At 32.8% G+C, this 23,847-nt stretch overlaps 2 protein-coding genes across 2 annotated transcripts; both read right to left on the reverse strand.

Annotated features, from left to right (window-relative positions):
• Positions 1-6,275: 6,275 nt before the first annotated feature.
• LOC111682299 (brachyurin-like) lies at positions 6,276-7,255 on the reverse strand. Its single transcript, XM_023444217.2, has one exon. The coding sequence runs from the start codon at positions 7,229-7,231 to the stop codon at positions 6,398-6,400; it is 834 nt and encodes a 277-aa protein (XP_023299985.2). The 5' UTR covers positions 7,232-7,255; the 3' UTR covers positions 6,276-6,397.
• A 5,096-nt stretch (positions 7,256-12,351) lies between these two features.
• On the reverse strand, positions 12,352-13,192 carry LOC111682300 (brachyurin-like). Its single transcript, XM_023444218.2, has one exon. The coding sequence runs from the start codon at positions 13,190-13,192 to the stop codon at positions 12,359-12,361; it is 834 nt and encodes a 277-aa protein (XP_023299986.1). The 3' UTR covers positions 12,352-12,358.
• Positions 13,193-23,847: the final 10,655 nt, after the last annotated feature.

The following is a 23,847-nucleotide window of genomic DNA, read 5'->3' on the forward strand; positions in this document are numbered from 1 at the left end:
ACAAGGTCCCCACCTTAAAATCACTTAAACGCGCATAACTCATTAGTAAAGATATAAAACTTGGTGCAAGCATTGTACTCACATAAAGAAATATTACCACGAAATCTTTTTTCCGATCGGTCCATAATTGATCATAGCTCCCATACAAGTTCCCCTTCCGAAAAACACTTAAACACGTATAACTCATTACTTAATTAAGATATACATATAAAATTTGGTACAAGTATTGATCATATACACAAAAATATTACTAGGACATTTTTTTTCCATCGGTCTATAACTGGTCATAGCTTCCCCTCCCGAAAATAACTAAAACGCACATAACTCATTACTAAATTAAGATATCCATATAAAGTTTGGCACAAGTGTTGCTCATATACAGAGAAATAATATTGTGAAATGTTTTTCCGGTCGGTCCACAATTGATCATAGCTCCCATATAAGATCCCCTCCCGAAAATCACTTGAACGCACATAACTCATTACGAAATTAAGATATCGATATAAAAAGTGCTTTTACGAAAATTTCTTAAACGCACATTACTTGTTACCAAATAAAGCTATTGATACATAATTTGGCAAAAATATTAGTTTTGTATACTTCTATTTATCCTATACTAGGTCCAGCCCCTAAAAGCGCTTTAACCGTATTTAAAGAGCATTGTCATTTTGTGTTAAACAAAATTTGGTGCAGCAAAAAAATTATATATGTATTTGTATTTTGAAAATCTCTAAATCTTTCACACACATACAAACATGGAAATTACTAAATTTATAATGTTCAATAAATCTTGGAATTGTAACTTTTGGGATTTTTTCTATTAAAGACATGAGAAAACTTATTTCTACAAATATTTGATAAAAAAAACAAGTAAGAGTGTTCTATTCGGCTATGCCGAATCAAATCATTGATATACAAATTAACTTTGATGTCTTGAATATTTTATTATTATATATCGATATCAATAAGAACATCAGGGTAACATTTGAAAGAGGTCCATTGATGGGGGTTTTACTATTGACAGTGCTTATTTTTATAGCGAGTAGGAGTATTTATACATACATATATGGACCAATTCTCATAAAAGTCTGTAGGAAGATTTCAGTTCCTTATTTGTTTAAAATTTCATCGATCTACTTGTATTTTGAAGCCATTAAGGAGCATTAAAGTCATAAAATATAGTAGTGAAAGTTTAAATCAAAATTGTTTTATGTCGAGTTGCATTGCGGTATTCGTATTTTTCGCGTCATTTTCTGGGGCGGAATTTATATGGGAGACTGATCCTCATAAAAATTGATAGAGAGATTTCGGTTCCTATAAAAGAGATAGAGATATTAGCTTACACGAAACTAATTTATGTCGAATTTCATAAATCTACTAGTATTTTTAAGCCAGTACTGATCTTTAAAGTCATTTATTGAAGGGACTTTATATGGGGGTAGCGTCAATTATAGACCGATCTCCGTAAAATTTTGTAGAACGATCTTGGTTCCTACAGCTCAGGTTTATATCGAATTTCATCGCTTTACTCGTTTTTTATTGCTTTACTCGTTTTTTTGATGGGGACATTATATGGGGGTAGGTCAATTAAGGCTCGATCCACATAAAATTAAGTTAAGAGTTTTTGACTGGCAAGAAACTTAATTGAGTCGAATTTTATTACTATACTCGTATTTTTAACCCAGTAATGGGCCTTAATGTATTTTCTGATAGGGACCTTATGTTGGGGTTAGGGTCAATTAAGACCCATTCCACATAAATTTTTTTTTTTATTTTTTTTATTTATTTTTGTATACGTCAACTATAATTACCAATTAATCGGTTCTGAACATCGAATTTGGTTCCTTTAACCGTAATTAAATTTTTAATAATTACTTTAATTGATAATTGGTTGCAGTGCTCAAAATTTTTTACTTTCTACTGTTTTTCGGTTGTAGCGACTAATATTTGATGTTCTTACGTTTGAATCCTAAATAAAAGTCGGCTGCATTTACTGAATTGCCAAATGAATTTAATAACCGATACAATTCAGTTCAAATTATTGATTTAGAAATTGTTAAAACCACAATTCGATTAGTATTATTGTTTTTTAATACTGAATATAGAAAATCAGTTAAGTATACAGTTTTTCAATAACAACGATACAATTTTAATTAGTTTAACTAAATATTTATCATGGTAACCGATTTCCCATCGATCTGTTTTCTGTGTGTGCTTTTTTTATTTTTATACCCTCCACCAATATCAGTAGTGATAGAGGGTGTATAACTTTATCATTCCGTGTGTAACACCAATAAATATTTATCTGAGAACAAACAAATATATTCTGGGTCCCTATGAATTCTGTCCGTCTGTCTGTGTAAAACATAGAATTTAAACAAACTCACCCAAAATGTTCTTCATTTTCCTATGTTGTTCGTTATTGAAAATGAGCAAAATCGGTTCATATCGGGAAAAGTTATGAATCAAAATTTAAAAATTTTGTGTCAATAGAATTTATTCAGAGAAAAAATTTTTCTGGATAGGTCCATAATTTGTCATAGCTCCCATGCAAGGTCCCCTCCCGAAAATCACTTAAACGCGAATAACTCATTACTAAATTAATTTGCTATAAGTATTGCTCATATGCATAGAAATATTACTGTGAAAGTGTTTTCCGATCGGTCCGTAATTGGTCATAGCTCCCATACAAGTTCCCTCCCGAAAATTACTTAAACGCGTATAACTCATTATTAAATTTAGATATTGATAAAAAGTTTGGCACAAGTATTGCTCATATATGTAATAGCTCCCATGCAAGTCCCCTTTTAGAAAAGCACTAAAATGCACACAACTCATTACCAAATAGTGATACCCATAAAATATTTGGCATTAATACTATTTCATTATACATATAAATACTATTTCAAACATTTTCCACTTTACTTTACTTTAAATTCGCATTCAGTAAGAAGCTTTTATTTTTAGTTTCATTCATTCTTCCACGTTATAACAAATTTTGAAAGTAATATTTGAAAAAAGTACCATAAAATACCTCCAATAGATCATCATATAATAAAAAATTTTATGTTTCTGTGTTCAATATTATATACAATTCAAAAAATATAATTTGATGAATGAAAAAGTACTAAAAGTCCCTTTCAGGAGATACTCATTCGATAAGGTTTTAAATTTTATTTTCAATATATATGTTCAATATCGTAAAAATATCAAAAAGTACCATCGGAAAAACGAAAAAGTACAAAAATCTCTCTCAATAAATAAAGATAAAATTTGAAGAATAGAAAAGTACCAAATAGTTCCCACTTATAGAATATTATTCAGTCAAGACCATGTATGTTATAATTAATGTTCCTAGGTTGAATATTTTAGAAAATTAAAAAAGTACAATTTATGAGATAAAAAGACTAAAATGTTGTCTCTTATTCAATCTTATTCAATGAGGACCGTGTATGTTAAATTATCATGTGTTTTGAGTTCATATTAAAGAACATACATAGAGTATCATTTGAAGGAAGAAAAAGTACCAAAAGTGTAATAAATAAAAAAGTACCCTAAATACAGTTTTGTCCCTTTTACACCCAAAAAGGACTGAATTTTAAAAAAGTACGAAACAGGTGTCTCATAATTTTGAAAGATGTATCCAAAATATTTAGAAAAATTTGATTATGTTAATTAGTTCAAAATTTATTTACCCCTTAAAAGTACGAATTTCAAAAAAGTACCAGACACCCATCATTTTAAGAGTAGATATAGGTGCATTAAACATTTTTCTTGTATCACAAATATTATGTAAGATATTTAAGAAAACCTGTTTTACCCGTTTTTCCCCTTTTTACCCGTAAATGTGCAAATTTCCAAAAATCCCTCCTTAGTGGATCTACATAACAAAAAACACATCTACTGTCAAAATTTCATGATTCTAGGTTCTGCCGTTTGGGCTGTGCGATGATGAATCAGTCAGTCAGTAACGCTACTCTTTTTTTATATACGTATATAGATTATACTCTAAAATTGTTTTACGATCGTTCCATATTTGGTCATAGATCTCATACTAGGTCCAGAAAAGCACTTAGGTTCACAATATTTATTACCAAATAATGATATAGATACTGATTTTTAAAATTTTGTCTTTATATACATAATGGGACATAGCTACCAAACAAAGTCCTTTTACGAAAATCTCTTAAACGTACATTACTCATTACCAAATAAAGCTATTGATACACAATTTGTCACAAATATTAATTTTGTATACAAAAATTCTATTTCAAGATTTTTTCACGATCGGTTCATAACATTGGTGCTGTCGGTCCCATACAAGGTTTCTTTTAAAAAACATCTGCCAAAGCGAATTGAAAACTGAGTAATCGATGTCCCCCTTCTACCCTACTAGGTCCAGATGTAATAGATTTAAATCTTGGGATTTTTTCTATTTAAGACATAAGAAAACTCATTCCTACAAATACTTGATCAATTAGAAAAATATTAATATAAAAGTAGCTGATGGATGGTATTTAAGATTCGGCTCAGCCATACCCTACACCTGCACACCAATAAAATGTGATTTAGTTTTCATAATAAAGCATAAATGTTTAATTGTACCTTGCCTCTTCCCCCCGGGGGCATGTTACCTTGGCGAGACCTCCGCCTTGGTGTTATTGCAATCTTGGGGTATATAGAGGGCCCAATACCTCCAGTCTGACCGGGACTGAAAAATTGGTTGTCTCAGTCTACTTCCCCCCGGGGGCATGTTACCTTGGCTAAGACCTCCGCCTTGGTGTTATTGCAATCCCGGGGTATAAAGAGGTATGCGGGCCTTACCCCACCCGTATACCTAAATGAGTGTGTCGTATGTTTTTTCTCTATGAATGTGTCGAATAAATGAGATGTGTGCTGGGTTGAATGATGATGGATGAAAGGTATCATATGCAAGTGATACCAATTAATTTTCCTTCCTTGTCCAGATGTGTTCAGAGTATACTCTGTTCATATCAGACTTACCACAGCGTGTCACTGTGAGTAAAAACGATGTCTACGGCTTATTGATGGATCGTGCTTCGGTCCACCGGTTACGTCTCTAGGTGCTGTTGCCGAATCAACAGAGCCATAGTGGTGTGGTTGTCTTACAACGTGACTACTTTGGCAAGAGATTAGATAGCTAGAGTACTCCAGCAAAGTACTTGCGCATGGTACCGGTCATAGCCAATGTGCAAAAATTGCCACCTGAGTCTTCATTGAAGACAAAGGGGCGATGGTAGACCGTTCTCAAGTCTACCCTGTGGATGAAAAAGACCACCGTGAGATAAGGCCGACACGGCAGGTGCTCACGTTAAAACTCTCGACAGTCTGTACCTTGCCTCAGATATCCTTAAGTCATTTATGTTTAATAAGACTGTGGATATTTAAGTTAAATTTTGAAGGGAGCTTCTTATAGGGGCTAGGGTCAAATGAGGCTCTATAATAATAGAGTTCATAAGGGTCATCAAGGTTAGTATAGAACTTGGTTTTGCAGTTTTATGTCAAGATACGAGTATATTAAACATAGTTTTGAACCCAAAAGCCCTATTTGGCGGATTCAGATGTATGGGGGGCTAGGTAAAATAATAACTATTTTCAATAGGCTTCATTTACGGTACCATAAAAGATTATGTATCAAATTTTATGGAATATCTCAAAAATTGTCACCTGTAGTTTGATTACAAGGTTTACAAACCCTAATCGAGGGTTCAGTTGTATGGAGGCTAGGTGAAATAATGGACCGCTCGTAACCATTTTACATAGGCTTCGTCTCTGAGTCAATAGAAGATCATGTACCAAATTTCATTCAGTTATCTTCGAAATTGCGACATGGACGGACAGACATAGATAAATCGACTCAGAAAATGATTCTGAGCCGATCGGTATACTTAAAGATTATTATAGTTATTGTGCGTAACAAACATCAGCACAAACCCAATATACCATCCTCACTAAAGTGGTGTAGGGTATAATTATTAATTTGAAAGTAGCTGGTGAAGAGTATTTAATAAGTTTAAGGGGGAAGACTAACGAGAAGTCGATCAAAAGTTGTAACAAGTCAACTGACACAAAAACAGGGGGGTCAAAGTTGGACATTTTGTCATAAATCTGAACTCCTTTGGAGATTTTTTGTCAGAACAAATAAGTGATAAGTTACACTGATTTGAACAAAAAAAAAGGTCCAACTTTGACCCCCTTTAAGCCCACACTAGTTGATCAGTCAAACCACACAATAAACAACTTTTTGATTATTTTAATCGAAATATGTATACCAAGTTAAAAATTTATTCTGTAGTAAACCTGAAAATATGAATAATAAAATATTATCATTGGATATGAAATTAATAAAGGATGCGACATTTATAAAGAATGTCCTTTAAAAATAAGCAATTCCCGTGTTTATATATATCCATTCTACAAATGATGTTACACGGGTAAAACCAGATGACCAGCCCAATTCACAGCCAAGTATAAAATCAAATGATGCAATACCAATTAACTCGTAATGATCGCCAGCAAAATATGCCAATGGACCACCGGTATCTCCATCGCATGTGGCCTTTAACAGTAAGCTATGAGTACATATATTAGACGCGGTAATTGCACCTAAATATTCTATTTCACAAATGAAGTTTGGCTGGACACAGACATCCGCATAACGAAGTATATTCGTAAGACCAGGAGACAAGATACTTGTTTTGCCCCAACCGGAAATTCTGGCTATATCTGCGGCATAACTGTAATATGGTCCAAGAAGTTTCGGCAATTGAATATTCTTTATATAATCATTGTAGACAACTGGTTCTGGCAATTGAATAAGGGCAATATCATTTTCATGCGTTACTTCATTATAATACTCGTGCACAGTAATGTCAGATGCAAGGACTGTAATCCTTATTTGGCCCACTTCATTTGAATTAGTTATATCATTGGCTCCCAGAATAACAATAACTTGATTGACGTACTTGACACAACGAGCAGCAGTTAGCACATAATAATTGGAAATCAACGCGCCTCCACAAAAATTGTCTCCTTCGCTAGTATCCAAAATCAAGCCAACTTGATAGGGAATCTGTTTTGGTTGAGCAGGACTGCCATTAATAATACGTAGACCTAATTCCCCCAAGCAGATGAGTGGTTGAACTAAGTCATCCGCTGCAATTGCTGCACACAAAGCCAAAGCAATTAGTTGCAAATACAAAAATTTCATTGTTAGTTAAATGATGTTTAATTCAAAGATATTCTCCATGGCATTTTGTTCCTCTTTATATAGGAAGTTTTTCTTTGAGTTTCAAATTGTTTATCAATTTTAATCTGCAAATCTTATCATTTTAAGCTTCATACCTATGACTACTGGAATGACCTACTGCCGATATTGTCTAAAAAAGTGCATCGAACCAGAGAGTGAGAAAGAAAGATGAAACAAATGAATACTTTTTAATCAACCAAACCATTTTGTATACATTTTGACCGATTAATCCAAATTACGAAACTTATAAAAATGGTGATAAATTATTCGCGTGTCCAAAAAATTATCTATTATTTCAATTTTGAAATTTCATATAATATGGTTTGCAAACACGAGTCTTAAAAGTTACACTGGTTGACAAAATTTAAGTTTTTATACCCTCCATAATTATAAGTGATGATTCCGTGTGTAACACCAAGAAATATACATCTGCTACCCAACAAAGTATAGTTATATATTCTGGGTCCTTATGACCGATTGCCGATATCGCCTAAAAAGTGCAACGACCCAGGGAGAGATTAAACGAATGAACACTTAACACTTAGAAAACAAAAGTCACAAAAAAATTTCATATACTCACCATCAAACCGTATGCCGTAAAAGGAATACTTCCCTATAAACATCCGATATCGCCTCAAAAGTGCAACGACCCAGAGGGAACCAATGAAGACTTAGTACTTTACACATCTATTTTCTTTATGTTTCGACAGATTAAACGAAAATTACGAAATTTATAAAATAAAATTGTGAAAATTTTTTCGCGTGTCCAAAAATTATCAATTATCTTTTTTATACCCTCCACCACCATCAGTGGTTATCACAACTTTGTCATTCCGTGTGTAACACCAAGAAATATTCATCTGAGACCCAACAAAGTATATATATTCTTGGTCCTTATGAAATTCTGAGTCGATTTAGCTATGTCCGTCTGTCTGCCTAAATCACGCTCACGTTAAAACTAAGCCAAGGACATCAACCAAATTCACCGAAAATATTTATTGTAATCCTAAGCAGTCTGGTACTGAAAATAGGCAAAATCTGTTCACATCGGGAAAAGTTATGAATCAAAATTTGAAACAACCTCGAAAAAATAAGCATTTTTTACACATTTTGATGTAATTTTCTCGAAAACTATGCAAGATAATTCCATAAAAATCGGCATACGTTCGTTTCCGCACAAAAGCTTAATACCTGTGGAAAATCGCTAGAATCGGTCCACAATTTCATATACCTCCCATATAAAACTACATATTCACGGAAATTTGGTTTTTTGTTAATAACTTCCGTCGTTATGTCGATATCTTCACAAAATTTTAGAAATTAAAGTTTTATGATAATAGAATTTATTCAGAGGAAAAATTATTTGGATGGGTCCATAATTGGTCATAGCTCCCATACAAGGTCCCCTACCGAAAATCACTTAAACGCGCATAACTCATTACTAAATTAAGATATCGATATAAAACTTGGTACAAGTATTGCTCTTTTATACAGAAATATTACAGTGAAAGCTTTTTTGGATCGGTCCATATTTGGTCATAGCTCCCATACAAGGTCCCCTACCGAAAATCATTGAAACGCACATAACTCATTACTAAATTAAGATATCGATATAAAATTTGGTACAAGTATTGCTTTTATATACAGAAATATAACCATGAAAGCTTTTTTGGATCGGTCCATAATTGGTCATAGCTCCCATACAAGGTCCCCTACCGAACTTCACTTAAACGCGCATAACTCATTACTAAATTAAGATATCGATATAAAATTTGGTACAAGTATTGCTCTTATATACAGAAATATTACAATGAAAGCTTTTTTGGATCGGTCCATATTTGGTCATAGCTCCCATACAAGGTCCCCTACCGAAAATCGTTGAAACGCACATAACTCATTACTAAATTATGATATCAATATAAAATTTGGTACAAATATTGCTTTTATATACAGAAATATAACCATGAAAGCTTTTTTGGATCGGTCCATATTTGGTCATAGCTCCCATACAAGGTCCCCTCGCGAAAATCCCTTAAATGCACATAACTCATTAGTAAATTAAGATATCGATATAAAATTTGGTACAAGTGTTGCTCTTATATACAGAAATATTATAATGAAATTTTTTTTGGATCCGTCCAAATTTGGTCATAGCTCCCATATAAGGTCCTCTCCCGAAAATCACTTAAACGGAAATAATTCATTACTAATTTAAGATATCCATATAAAATTTGGTGCAAGCATTGTTCTCACATAAAGAAATATTACCACAGAATCTTTTCCGACCGATCCATAATTGGTCATAGCTCCCATACAAAGTCCTTTTACGAAAATCTCTTAAACGCACATTACATATTACCAATTTAAGCTGTTGATACATAATTTGGCAAAAATATTAGTTTTGTATACTTCTATTTCTCCTATACTAGGTCCAGCCCCTAAAAGCGCTTTTATAGAGCATTATCAATTTGTGTTGAACAAAATTTCATGTAGAAAAAAATTATATATGTATTTGTATTTTGAAAATCTCTAAATCTTTCACACATATATATATATACATGCAAATTACTAAATTAATAATATTCAATAAATTTTGGAATTGTAATAGATTTGGTATTTTTTCTATTAAAGACATGAGAAAACTTATTTCTACAATATTTCATCAATTAGAATAGTAATAACATATAAGTAGATGGTAGAGGGTATTTAAGATTCGGCACAGCCGAATATAGCACTCTAACTTGTTTTTTTTTTAATTCAAACACGCTTTTTTATTTTTATACCCTCCACCACCATCAGTGCTAATGGAGGGTATATATAAGTTTGTCATCTGTTCGTAACACTGAGAAATATTCATCTAGGACCCAACAAAGTATGTATATTATTAATCCTTATAAAATCCAGAGTCGATTTCAATATGTACGTCTGCATAGAACACGCCTACGTTAAAAAGCAATGGAACTCCATAAAATGCATTCAAAATATTGATTGTTATCCTGAGCAATATGCTATTGAAAATCAGCAAGATCTATGAAATAGTTTTAGAGTAATGAGTAAAACCGTAAGACAACCTCGAAAAAATTTTGATTTTTGATTATTTATTTGTACTTTTTACAAAAACTACTGCAGATAATTTGATGAATTTTGAAGCACTACCGATATCCTCACAAAATTTTACAAATTAAAGTTCTATGTCAATAGAATTCATAGCAAGGAAACAAATTTTCCATCGGTCCATATTTGGCCATAACACCCATACAAGGTCCCCTCCCGAAAATCTCTTAAACGTCCATAACTTATTATCTAATTATAATATTTTAACAAAATTTGTCACAAATATAACCCTTATATACAGAAATGTTACCGTGTCCACAATTAGTCATAGCTCCCATACAAGGTCATCTCATCCCATTCACAAGTTCGTTGTTTATAAAGCAAATGAATCAGATCTTCGCATAAAATAGTTGTTTGACTTCCGAAATTAAATTGGTCTTATATATTAGCATCCCTTTATGAATGATATTATATAATTGTATAGTATTATAATTATAATGATAGTTTGTGCTATAACGCTTTTTGCCGGCTTAAAATAACAGTATTGTGTCGAAAATTGCCTTAAACAAATTTTGTATGACCCTGAACCTATCTGAAAGTCTCTTAAAAAATTATTTATGCAATGAAATTTGACTCAACTGATGTTCTTAACAAGCAAAATCTCTTAACAATGTTGTATATAGATCGGGCCCTAATAGACCCTACCGCCTTTATAAGGGCCACATCAGGAAATTAGTTTAAAGCTCATTACCGGCTATACGAAGACAGAAGCAACCCCTTCGAATTGTAAACATGAGCGATCATAATCCTAAATCATGGGATAGAACGTCAGTTCTTACCGCTACTAATGACAAATTTTTTATAGCAAAATTATACATACAGACAAGTAAAAAATTATGGTCAGGCGAAGCCGATTATCCATTCAATTATCTGCAAAATTGCGACATGTAGTTTGATTACACAGTTTACAAGCCCTATTTGGAGGTACAGTAGATTGGGGGCTAGGGAAAATAATGGATCGATCTTAACCATTTTCAATAGACTTCATCCCTGGGACAATAAAAGTACCAATGTACCAAATTTTATTAAATTATCTTTAAAATTGTGACCTGTAGTTTACATGGACAGACGGACAGACCAAGGAAATACCTAAATCGACTCAGAAAATGATTGGAATACTTTAAGGTGGGTATAGGTCCAATATTATTGTGCGTTACAAACATCAGGACAAACCCAATATACCCTCCCCACTAAAGTGGTGTAGGGTACACCAATATTTCCAAAAAAAAATTTAAAAATAAACCACACAACTGATAACAACGTGTGTCTACACATTTATTTCTTTAAAAACACACATCTAATTATGTACAAGCGTTTACACTAACAACTTATCGTGTTCACACTAACAAGCAGTTTTGTTTACACCAACAACTAGTATTTTGTGTACACAATTAGCGTTGATCGAGTAGACAAATGTATTAGAAAAATTGTTCAAGAAATAGCTCAAGATAATATGAGTGTAAAATCACAATTATCGTTTTAGTGCAGTGTTGCCCATACACATACTGTTACACTTTCATTTGTATTGGTAAAGCAGAAGAGAACAAAATGTAATACAAAATAAAACTGTACTAATAAAATGACTGCAAACTGAGCAAAGTATATTCTAACTGTCAAATTGATATTATGGATTTTGACAGAAAGAAAATACACAAGTCAGCTTATAGTGTAGGTGAGTCAACGCAACGTCAGCAGAATATTCTTGCCCTATCTCGCGTGATAGGTAATCGAGATTTTGGGCAAGATTGTTTTAGTGAAATGTACTACTATGGTTCAACGAATTAAAGATATAAATATTAATATTATTATCAGTATCAGTATATTTATATTTTCCATAATATTGGCCCTCATAGACTCCACACTCCATTCAAAAATATAAAAGAACTCTTTGATTAAAAATTTATTTTTTAGTAAACCTAAAAATATTTATAACAAAATGTTATCATTAAATATGAAATTAATAAACATTGTTCTTTAAGTGTAAGCAATTCCCGTTTTCAAATATATCCATTCTAGAAATGATGTTACACGGGTAAAACCAGATGACCAGCCCAAATCACAGCCAAGTACAAAACCAAATGATACAATACCAATTAACTCATAATGATCGTCCACATAATATGCCAATGGACCACCAGAGTCTCCATTGCATGTGGCTTTTAATAGTATGCTATGCGTACATATATTAGATGCAGTAATTGCACCTAAATATTCTATGTCACAAATGAAATTTGGCTGGACACAGACATCCGCATAACGAAGTATATTCGTAATACCAGACGCCAAGCTACTTGTTTTGCCCCAACCGGAAATTTGGGCCATTTTTCCTGCATAACTGTCATGTGGTCCAAGAAGTTTCGGCAATTTAATATTCTTTATATAATCATTGTAGACAACCGGTTCAGGCAATCTAATAAGAGCAATATCATTTTTCAGCGTTGCTTCATCATAATTCTCGTGCACAGTAATGCCAGCTGCATAGACTGTAATCCTTATTTGGCCCACTTCATATGGATTATCTATATCATTGGCACCCAGAATAACGATAATTTTACTGGCACCCTTGGCACAATGACCAGCAGTTACCACATAATAGTTGGAAATTAAAGAGCCTCCACACCAATAGGTGTCTTCGCCAATATCCAAAATCAAGCCAACTTGATAGGGAATCTGTTTTGGTTGAGCAGGACTGCCATTAACAATACGTAGACCTAATTCCTCCAAGCAGATGAGTGGTTGAACTAAGTCATTCGTTGCAACTGCTGTGCACAAACCCAATGCAATTAATTGCAAATACAAATATTTCATTGTTAATTAAATGATTTTCAATTCAAATATATTTGTCCATGGCATTTTGATCCTCTTTATATATGAAGTTTTTCTTTGAGTTTCAAATTGTTAATCAATTGTAATCTGCAAGTCTTATCATTTTTAAGCTTCATATTTATTGCCGATATTGACTATATAAGTGCAACAAACCAGAGAAACAAAAGACACAAAAAAAGTTATTTTACTAAACTTTACCCTAACGGTAATTTTTATACCATTTTCTTTATATTTTGACCGATTAAACCAAAATAATTACGAGACTTATGAAACAAAAAATTTCGCGTGTCCAAAAATTATCAATTATTTCAATTGAAACACGCTTTTAAAAAGTAACACTGTATTACAAAACTTTAGTTTTTTCACATTTTTAACATAGTCATTGTGTTGTCTTACTTGCTAAAAGAAGTAAACCTTCTACATAACTCCTTTTAGAGAACACAGCAATTTGTACTCAATTCATCACTATGTTTTCTCCCACTGCTCACTGTGTTCACAAATCCAAATCTAGGTGGAACATTTTTCAAAATCTGTTTCTTTTGAATTTGGTTAAACAAAATCTTCCATATATATAAAAGAGTAGCGTTACTGACTGACTGATTCATCATCGCACAGCCCAAACGGCTGAACCTAGAATCATGAAATTTTGACAGAAGATGTGTTTTTGGTTATGTAGATCCACTAAGGGGGGATTTTTGGAAATTTGCACATTTACGGGTAAAAAGGGGAAAAACGGGTAAAAAAGGTTTTCTTAATTATCTAACACAATATTAGTGATACAAGATAAATTTTAAATGTACATGTATCTATTCTTAAAATGATGGGTGTCTGGTAATTTTTTGAAATTCGTACTTTTAAGGGGTAAAAATGTGTAACAAAGGTGATTTTGGTACCTTTTTTGGCCCTTTATAACTTTTGAACTAATTAACATAATCAAATTTTTCTAAATATTTTGGATACATCTCTCAAAAGTATGAGACACACGTTTCGTACTTTTTTAAAATTCAGTCCTTTTTGGGTGTAAAGGGGAGAAAACTGTATTTATGGTACTTTTTTAACACAATAAGAAACTTTTCGGTTTATTGAATTATTCCTATTAAATTACGGACTAACTCTGTAATATTTATTGTAATCAAATGCTTGCTATTTCACTGGGGAAAAAAGTACCAACAAGAAAAAAAAACGGAAAATTTAATTTTATTCAAACTCATTGGGTCAATTATTATAAAATATGAAAAAGTAGTTTATTTACTCACATAAAATAAGCTGTTGGTATATTATTATTATTTTGGAATTCGAGTACTAAGGTCTATATAGGACCAAATTCAAGTAAATTGTTTGGTACTATTTGAAAGCACGGAACATTTTGTAAACTTTATTCTCGAAAAAGTATATTTCTAAGCAAAAAGGGGAAAAATTGTATTCTTTTTATTAGTACATTCCACTTAGGTAAAATTTATTCCATTTTTGGTACTTTTTCTTCCTTCAAATGATACTCTTTGTATGTTCTTTAATATGAACTCAAAACACATGATTATTAAACATACTTTTTATCTCATAAATTGTACTTTTTTTAAGTTTCTCAAATATTCAACCTAGGAACATTAATTTTAACATACATTGACTTGACTGAATAATATTCTGTAAGTGAGAACTATTTGGTACTTTTCTATTCTTCAAATGGTACGTTTTTATTATGGTTAACCGGAACACACACAGTTATTAAATGAGTATTTATTGATAGAGATTTTTGTACTTTTTCGTTTTTCCGATGGTTCTTTTTAATATTTTTGCGATATTGAACAGAGATATTGAAAATAACATTTAAAATGTAGGGACCTTAATATAAAACTAAAACATTAAAAAAATGTTAATCAGTTTTAATGTTCTATAAAAGTAAACAAAATTTTATATATATTTTATTTAAGTTATTAGGGTAGCGAAGCACCCAGAGTATGCTAGTACAGCTGTAAAACTTATTATTGGATTATCACCCGCGATGTCATCACTGGAGACAAACTTGGGTCCAGTATTCTGCTCCCTTTGTGATACCTGAATAAAGAGAAAACGGTCGGCGTATTAGTACACTTTGACCTAATCACTCTGGTTTCCTATACCGAACAAGTTTGTCGCACGAATGTAGGAGTCTATCTTCCGGATATCAACCTCCGATAGATCCGCTAAGTCATGCAGAAAATAGCTGCCTAGCAGGGTCATTCTGTGATCAGCTAGGGCGAGGCAATGACAGAGAAAGTGAGTTATACTCTCTTCTTCCTCTTCATCCTGACAGCTCCTGCAGAATTCGTTACTGGGTAAGTTCAGTCTTCTTGCATGGTGTCGGAAAAGCCAGTGGCCAGTTACCACTGCCATTAAGTTACGTAGATTAGTTCTCGGAATGAAAAAAGGTCATGAGATCTTTGTGGGTTGTAAAATGGACACATGATCCTTGCTGTCTGCAGGTAGCTTCAGTCGATCATCTGCATTGCGCAAGCTCATATAGTTTTTCATGTATCGAGCATTTGCAGGTTGAAAGCGGCATACCAATGAAAGGGTATTGCAAGCGAGGAAACTAACTTGGCAAGAGAGTCCGCGATGGTATTACCAGGAATTTGTTGATGTCCTGGAGTCCAATACATTCCTATTGTGAAATGTTTCGCCATTTCATTAAGAAAAAAGTTTGATGAAGTGTAGACACCACTTAGAACCTTAAGGGCTACCTTGCTGTCGGTATAAATTCAAATATTGACACCGTTTATTTGAATTTAAACTTGAGCCAGTTTGCAGCCCTTTTTATGGCTGATAGTTCAGCCTGAAATACGCTACATTGGTCAGGAAACTTAAATGATACTTCCGTTCCCGAATGTGCTATGTAAAAGCCACCGTCTTCGCCGTGGTTTGATTTTGAGCCATCGTTGAAAACCTTATACGATCCGTCATGGAGTATTGTTTCCATCACATTGGGATCGTGTTGGATATTCAATGAAAAGCTTCTAGTTCAGTAACTTACGCTCTTGCCAAAAATTGCCCAGCGATTTTGCTGCAGGACCGTCGATACGTCATGGAGGATTGTTTCCATCACATTGGGATCGTGTTGGATATTCACTGAAAAGCTTCTAGTTCAGATAGTTCAGTAACTTACGCTCGTGCCAAACATTGGCCAGCGACTTTGCTGCAGGACCTGTTGACTATGCAAGCCACGAATTGCTTTTGACGTTAAGTTTTCGGCTGTTTTGTTTACTACAAAAGTATTTCTTTCTTCGATCGCACACGTTTAGGAACTGCAAATGCGTCTTGAATGAACGATTCTCCATTCAACTCTATCCATGTTGCACTTCGTCCGGTTTAGTTAGGATGGTTGTCAAGACGGCAAGCCTTCGCCTGCAAAGGCTTCCATTGAAGCCAACATTTTGTTCTGCGATTTAATCCAACCGGATATCACTGCTTGATCTGTAGTGCTCGAAAAAGAGTAGTGTTTGACATGACAATTAGATCGTTGGATAGATATTTTTCCGCAGATTTTGTTCGATTTGTTTGTTTGAGTCTCCCCGTATTGTTTTCTTCATGATAATAATCTGAAAGAGTTTGTATATTAGAATATTCTTCTAATATGCAAAAAGAACCTCACTTTAATGTATTGGAATCCCGGGGTAAAGAGGTGTGGTGGTAACACATCTAGTCTGCCGGTTATATAAACTAATCGGACATTCCTTGGAATGATTTGACATGGGTCGAACTAGAGAACACATAATCTGGTACTATGGTTATCAGGCTTGTCTTGGCTCCTTCAGGATCAACGTAGTCCTTGTGGGTTAAATTTTAACTCATGAAAAGTGTCTATATTTCGGTTATAAGTTCAGTGCTGTTGCCAAATGACAACAGATATCCCTCATAGTAGTGAATGTGCAATTAAGTGTTATATGATGTAGTATGAATGTAGGGGTATACGATTCTCATACGCCCATCTATTTAGAGAGATTTTTATGAGATTATAAGATTATGTTGATATCTTATGAGTGCGTCGGATGAATGAGAAGGGTGCAGAGTTAAATGGTGATGGATAAAAGGTATCTTATACATTTGATACCATTGTATTTTATTCCCTTGTCCAGTTAAGTTAAGAGAAAACTCTGTTAATACTTGATTTACCACAGTGTGTTCTCTGTTCGTAAAAACAATATACTCGGTTTATTTGATGAATTCGTATGTTCGTCTACCGGTTACGTCTCTAGGTGCTGTTACCGGCTCTTGCAGTTAATGATAGTGATATTTTTGAATCTCGAATGTTAAGCTTCGGGCAGAAATGGCCAGAGATTAGATAGCTCATATAATTGAGTAATGTGCAAGTAAATTTGACCAGAAGTTCCATATGCGTTAAATGTCACCGGAGTGTAAAGAGCACAATTCATCACAGAAGTTTACCCAGTGATTGAAAAAGTCCACCGTGAATTAGGTCGATTACGGCTGGTGTGCACCCAAAGTACTTAAAGCACTTATTACATTTTTCATTGTCTCTTCAATATCTCTCATCTCTTGACCATATCATAGCCCATTTATTGAGGTTAAGCATGGGTTTTAAATACGAATTTTTTGATCGTCGATTTGTCATTTGTACTGTTCACTGCAAAGTTTCCTAGACTTTCGTTTTTCTTCATGAACGAATTTCTTATACTCATGTATATCGTATACACGATACACCACTTTAGTGGGTTTGTGCTATTGTTTAGTCTATACCCACCTTAAAGTATACCAGTTGGCTCAGAATCATTTTCTGAGTCGATTTAGCTATGTCCGTCCGTCCATGTAAACTTTGTAATCAAACAACAGGTCGCAATTTTAAAGATAATTTAATGAAATTTTGTACATGATCTTCATTGTCCCAAGGATGAAGCCTATTAAGGTTGGTCCATTATTTCAGCTGACCACAACTGAACAACCGAATAGGGCTTGTAAACCTTGTAATAAAACTACAAGTCTCAAGCCTCCATACAACTGAACCCGCTAAAGGAGGCTTTTAAGTTCATAATTATACACATATCTCGACAAAAAGTTGCAAACCCAAGTTCTATAGTAAACTTGATTGCCCTCACGAATTCTATTATAATAGGTCTTCATATGACCCTAGCCCCTATGAAAAGCCCCCATCAAAATTTCACTGAAATGTCTACAATTTTATTCATCAATTAACTGCTTAAGTATGTATATCTGTATATCAACTTAAATGCTTTAATTTGACAACTTAATCACATTTTATTTTTCTAAAATGTGTAGTCTTATTCTGAACTGTATACATATTTACATATTTAATACAACTACTTACATAATAGCGATAGTGGTAATGGCTTATTTAACACCATACTTATAAGCGTGCTATCTGATTCAATGAGAGATAATGCCTAAATGGTAGCTATATGAACATTTTTACTTATTATTTCTCAATTAAATTGTCAAACACATAATCGGCATTGTATCGTAGTACATATCGAAAAATCACATACAATCATACGACATCGATTGTGCATTGTATTGCATTGTATTTCAAATACAAATAAGAAGTTATAGTCGGGCGAGGACGACCATATAATAAAATACACCTGTATACGATCTGAAATCGACTCAGAAAATGATTCTGAGCCGATTGGTATACTTTAAGGTGGGTATAGGACCAATATTATTGTGCATTACAAACATCAGCACAAACCCAATATACGCTCCCCACTAAAGTGGTGTAGGGTATAATTAAACCTAATGCTATTCATATTCATAAAACTAAATTAAAGCATATATTACGAACTTTTATTGTATCTGCTTTAATGCAATAACTAAATTGGTCACTTATCAATTTTGTATAAACAATTTTTTTCATGTTTTACATTATGTTAAACACAATGATAAACATTAAACTTACAAATTCATGTTTAAACACAAAATATTTTACGACGAAAAAAAAATTATAATTAAACATTTACTATGAATAGAGACAATGAATGAATGGTAAACACAATTACTATTGTTTACAAAATTTAACACAATTTTCAATTATCACACAGACAGCAACTAAAATAATAATAATAATAATAATATGTTATTAATATTAGGGTATTCAAACAAAATCACTTTTAACTGTCATTCCAAAGACTTTCAAAGTCGACCCAAATTTAATACCAGTAAAGCGGTTATATGGATATAAAACTAAAAAGAAATATGTATATGCAATTCGATCAACAAAGGACTGTTGTATAATCCACTGTTCGCTCATATACAAGGCCTACTTTATAGTTGTTTTCTATAAATTGGCAACACTATGCTTATGTAAATAGTGAAAGGATCACTAAAATTATAATAAAGAAATAATAACAATAGAAACCACTATAGGTAAATGAAATTAAAAATAACATTATCAGTATAACTAAAAATTGTTATTGTCAATATTATTACTACTACATACACCAATGACCACCAAATAGAAAACCAACAACAATGCTACTACGTACAGATAGTGCTAATAACAACAAGTTAGAGTGCTATATTCGGTTGTGCCGAATCTTAAATACCCTCCACCAGCTAAGTACTTTTATGTTATTAATTTTCTAATTGATCAAATATTTGTAGAAATAAGTTTTCTCATGTCTTTAATAGAAAAAATCCCAAAAGTTAAATCTATTACAATTCCAAGATTTATTGAACATTATAAATTTAGTAATTTGCATGTAATTTGTATGTATGTGTGTGAAAGAATACATATATAATTATGTTCTACACAAAATATTGTTCAACACAAATTGATAATGCTCTTTATATACGGTTAAAGCGCTTTTAGGGTCCTGCCTCTAATATAGGAGAAATAGAAGTATACAAAACTAATATTTTTACCAAATTATGTATCAATAGCTAAATTTGGTAACAAGTAATGTGCGTTTAAGAGATTTTCGTAGAAGGACTTTGTATGGGAGCTATGTCCAATTATGTATATAAAGACAAAATTTCAGAATTTTGTATCTATATCATAACTTGGTAATAAATATTGTGATTCTAAGTGATTTTCTGGATCTAGTATGAGAGCTATGACCAAACATGGACCGCTCGTAAAACAATTTTATAGTGAATTTATGTATATAAGAGCAATATTTTTGATAAATGTATGGATATCAATATTTGGTTATGAGTTATGTGCGTTTTTTATGATTTTCGAACGGAACCTTGTATGGGAGCTATGACCAATTATGGACCGATCCAAAAAACTTTCATTGTAATATTTCTGTATATAAGAGCAATACTTATACCAAATTTTATATCGATATCTTTGGTAATGAGTAATGCGCGTTTAAGTGATTTGGGGGGGGGCTTATATGGGAGCTATGACCAATTATGGACCGATCCAAAAAAACTTTCATGGTTATATTTCTGTATATAAGAGCAATACTTGTACCAAATTTTGTATCGATATCTTAATTTAGTAATGACTATAGACTAGACTATAGACTAGACTATAGACTAGACTATAGACTAGACTATAGACTAGACTATAGACTAGACTATAGACTTGACTATAGACTAGGCTATAGACTAAACTTTAGACTAGACTATAGACTAGACTAGAGACTAGACTAGACTAGAGACTATAGTCTATAGTCTAGACAATAGGCTAGATATTATAGCCTAGACTATAGGCTAGACTATAGACTAGACTACAGACTATGCTATTCTATATTGTTGCAAACTGACTAAATTGGCTTAAAAAACTACAGGGTATTGTCATTCCTAGGAATTTCATGCTTTTCAATAGGTTGTTTTAAAACATTAATACTTTTTTGCTGCTGGTATTTTGTTCTTGTTCAAATCGCGTTTTCCCCTTAATTACACTGGTTTTGCACATTTTATGTGCAAATTTTCTTTTAGGCAACAACAAAGTTTGTAATGATGCCGCAAAAATGAGACAATGAGAAATCAGTAAAGGGGAATTCAATATTCTAAATTAGTAGTTGATGAAATTAGGTTAGTTAAAGAGGATATAATTGTGGTGCTGCATTTACTAGTTGCCTAACTATGAGTATCATTACTGTAATGGTTTGAATGTTGTAAATTCCCTACGTTTTTTAGATTTTTTAATACGATTTTCTTCTTTTCGTTTTAAATTTCTCTTTAAATAGTTTGAGGTCGTAAAGTAGTTTAAAAACTATTATGCTTTTGGAGCATTTAATGCTCTAATATTTTGTGAATGTTTAAAGCAGTGTATTAGTTTAATTGTTCATACTAACCGTGGACTTATTTATTTTGTACCCTGATCTAATCAGTCCTCTTTGGAGTTGCATTTAATAGGTTGAATTCGCTAAGTTTAGCTTTATTCTTTCATTGACAATGACCAGTTACTCATATGTTGTAGAGCTTACCATTATTTTAGATGTAGGATTACACTGGTATATGATATGATTTTGGCTGTCGAAAATATATATTAACCCACATTTTGCAATCCCACCTAATATTTGCACTCCGTGATAGTACGGTGTTGCTTCTAAAAGCAAAAAAAATGGAGTATGGTTTATATCTTGATTTCCAGGTTTTCAATATACATACATCATAGACTCTATTTGGTCTTTTAGTTTAGAACAGATTCGTTTAAGGGTTTGCTCTAATGTTTCAGTTGAACATAATTTTCTATTTAGGTACAATATCTCACAGTTTTCGACGATTGCTCTTTCCGTTTTGCTTAAACTTTACACTTGAAACAAATTTCCTATACAGGTCCAATATCAAGAATTTAACTTTTCGATCTTCCATTGGGCACGTTGTGTTATATATTATTCAGAGTTGTTTAAAAAAATTTGATCAATTTTCTGAAGACCTCATATACAGGTTCGTGACACAATTCTTTAATAATTCTATCAGACATGCTTTAGAAAAGTTTTGTATTTGGTACTTTGTGTTTGTGTTTGGTTTTTGTTTTTGGTACTTTTTCGTTCTTCAAAAGAAGTAAATGAGAATTTTTAAATGTCAACATTTTGGTACTTTTCCGTTTTTATACCCTACACACCTTTAGTAGGGAGAGTATATTGGATTTGTGCTGATGTTTGTAACGCACAATAATATTGGCCTTATACCCACCAATCGGCTCAGAATCATTTTCTGAGTCGATTTAGCTATGTCCGTCCGTCTGTTCGTCCATGTAAACCTTGTAATCAAACTACAGGTCGCAATTTTGAAGTTAATTCAATGAAATTTGTTACATAATATTCTATTGCCCCAGGGACAAAGCCTCTTGGAAATGTTTAGGATCGGTCCATTATTTAACCTGGCTCCCATACATTTGTACCCCCGAATAGGGCTTTGAAACCTTGTAATCAAACTACAGGAAATTTTGCAGAAAATTCAATCTAATTAGGCACATGGTCTTTCATGGTACCGTAGACGAAGCCTATTGAAAATAGTTAACATTGGTCCATTATTTCACCTAGGCATCATACAACTGAACCCGCCAAATAGGGCTTTTAAGTTCATAATTATGTTGTATCTCGACAAAAACCTGCAACACCAAGTTCTATACTATCCTTGATGACCTTTATGAACTTTATAATTATAGGGCCTCATTTGACCCCAGCCCCTCATCAAAATTTTACTTAAATATCCACAGTTTTATTAAAGTTTATCTGAGACAAGGTACAATTCAACTTAAATGCTTTTTTATGAAAACTTAATCACATTTTATTCGTATACAGGTGTAGGGTATTATATAGTCGGCCTCGCCCGACTATAACTTCTTACTGGTTTACGAAGTTATGTAAATGAGAATCTATAAAAAGGAATACTTTGGTACTTTTTTCGTTTTTCAAAAGGTACTTTTTGAAGATTCGGCAAAATCAAATAAAAAATTTTACTTAATACTACCTATATGCATTACTTTTACTATTAATTATAAACAATTGATTTTTTATACCCTCCACCACCATCAGTGGTGATAGAGAGTATATATAACTTTGTCATTCCTTGTGTAACACCAAGAAATATTCATCTGAGACCCAACAAAGTATATATATTCTGGGTCCTTATCAAATTCTGAGTCGATCTAGCTATGTCCGTCTGTCCGTCTGTCTGTGTAAAACACACTCACGATAAAACGAAGCAATAGAATTTAACCAAATTTACCCAAAATGTTCTTTGTTTTCCTAAGTTGTTTGGTATTGAAAATGGGCCAAATCGGTTCACATCGGAAAAAGTTATGAATCAAAATTTGAAACAACCTCGAAAAAATAGGCATTTTTTACACATTCTGATGTAATTTTCTCGAAAACTATGCAAGATAATTCCATAAAAAATTGGCATACATTCGTTTCCACACAAGAGCTTAATCTTTGCGTAAAATCGCCTGAATCGGTCCACAATTTCATATACCTCCCATACAAAAGTACAAATTCCCGGAAATTTGGTTTTTTGTTAATAACTTCCGTCGTAATGTCGATATCTTCACAAAATTTTAGAAATTAACATTTTATAACAATAGAATTTATTCAGAGGAAAAATTTTTTAGATGGGTCCATAATTGGTCATAGCTCCCATACAAGGTCCCCTCCCGAAAATCACTTAAACGCACATAACCCATTACTTAATTAAGATATCGATATAAAATTTGGTACAAGTATTGCTCT

Source organism: Lucilia cuprina, chromosome 6 (assembly GCF_022045245.1).
Source record: "Lucilia cuprina isolate Lc7/37 chromosome 6, ASM2204524v1, whole genome shotgun sequence".
NCBI lineage: Eukaryota > Metazoa > Arthropoda > Insecta > Diptera > Calliphoridae > Lucilia > Lucilia cuprina.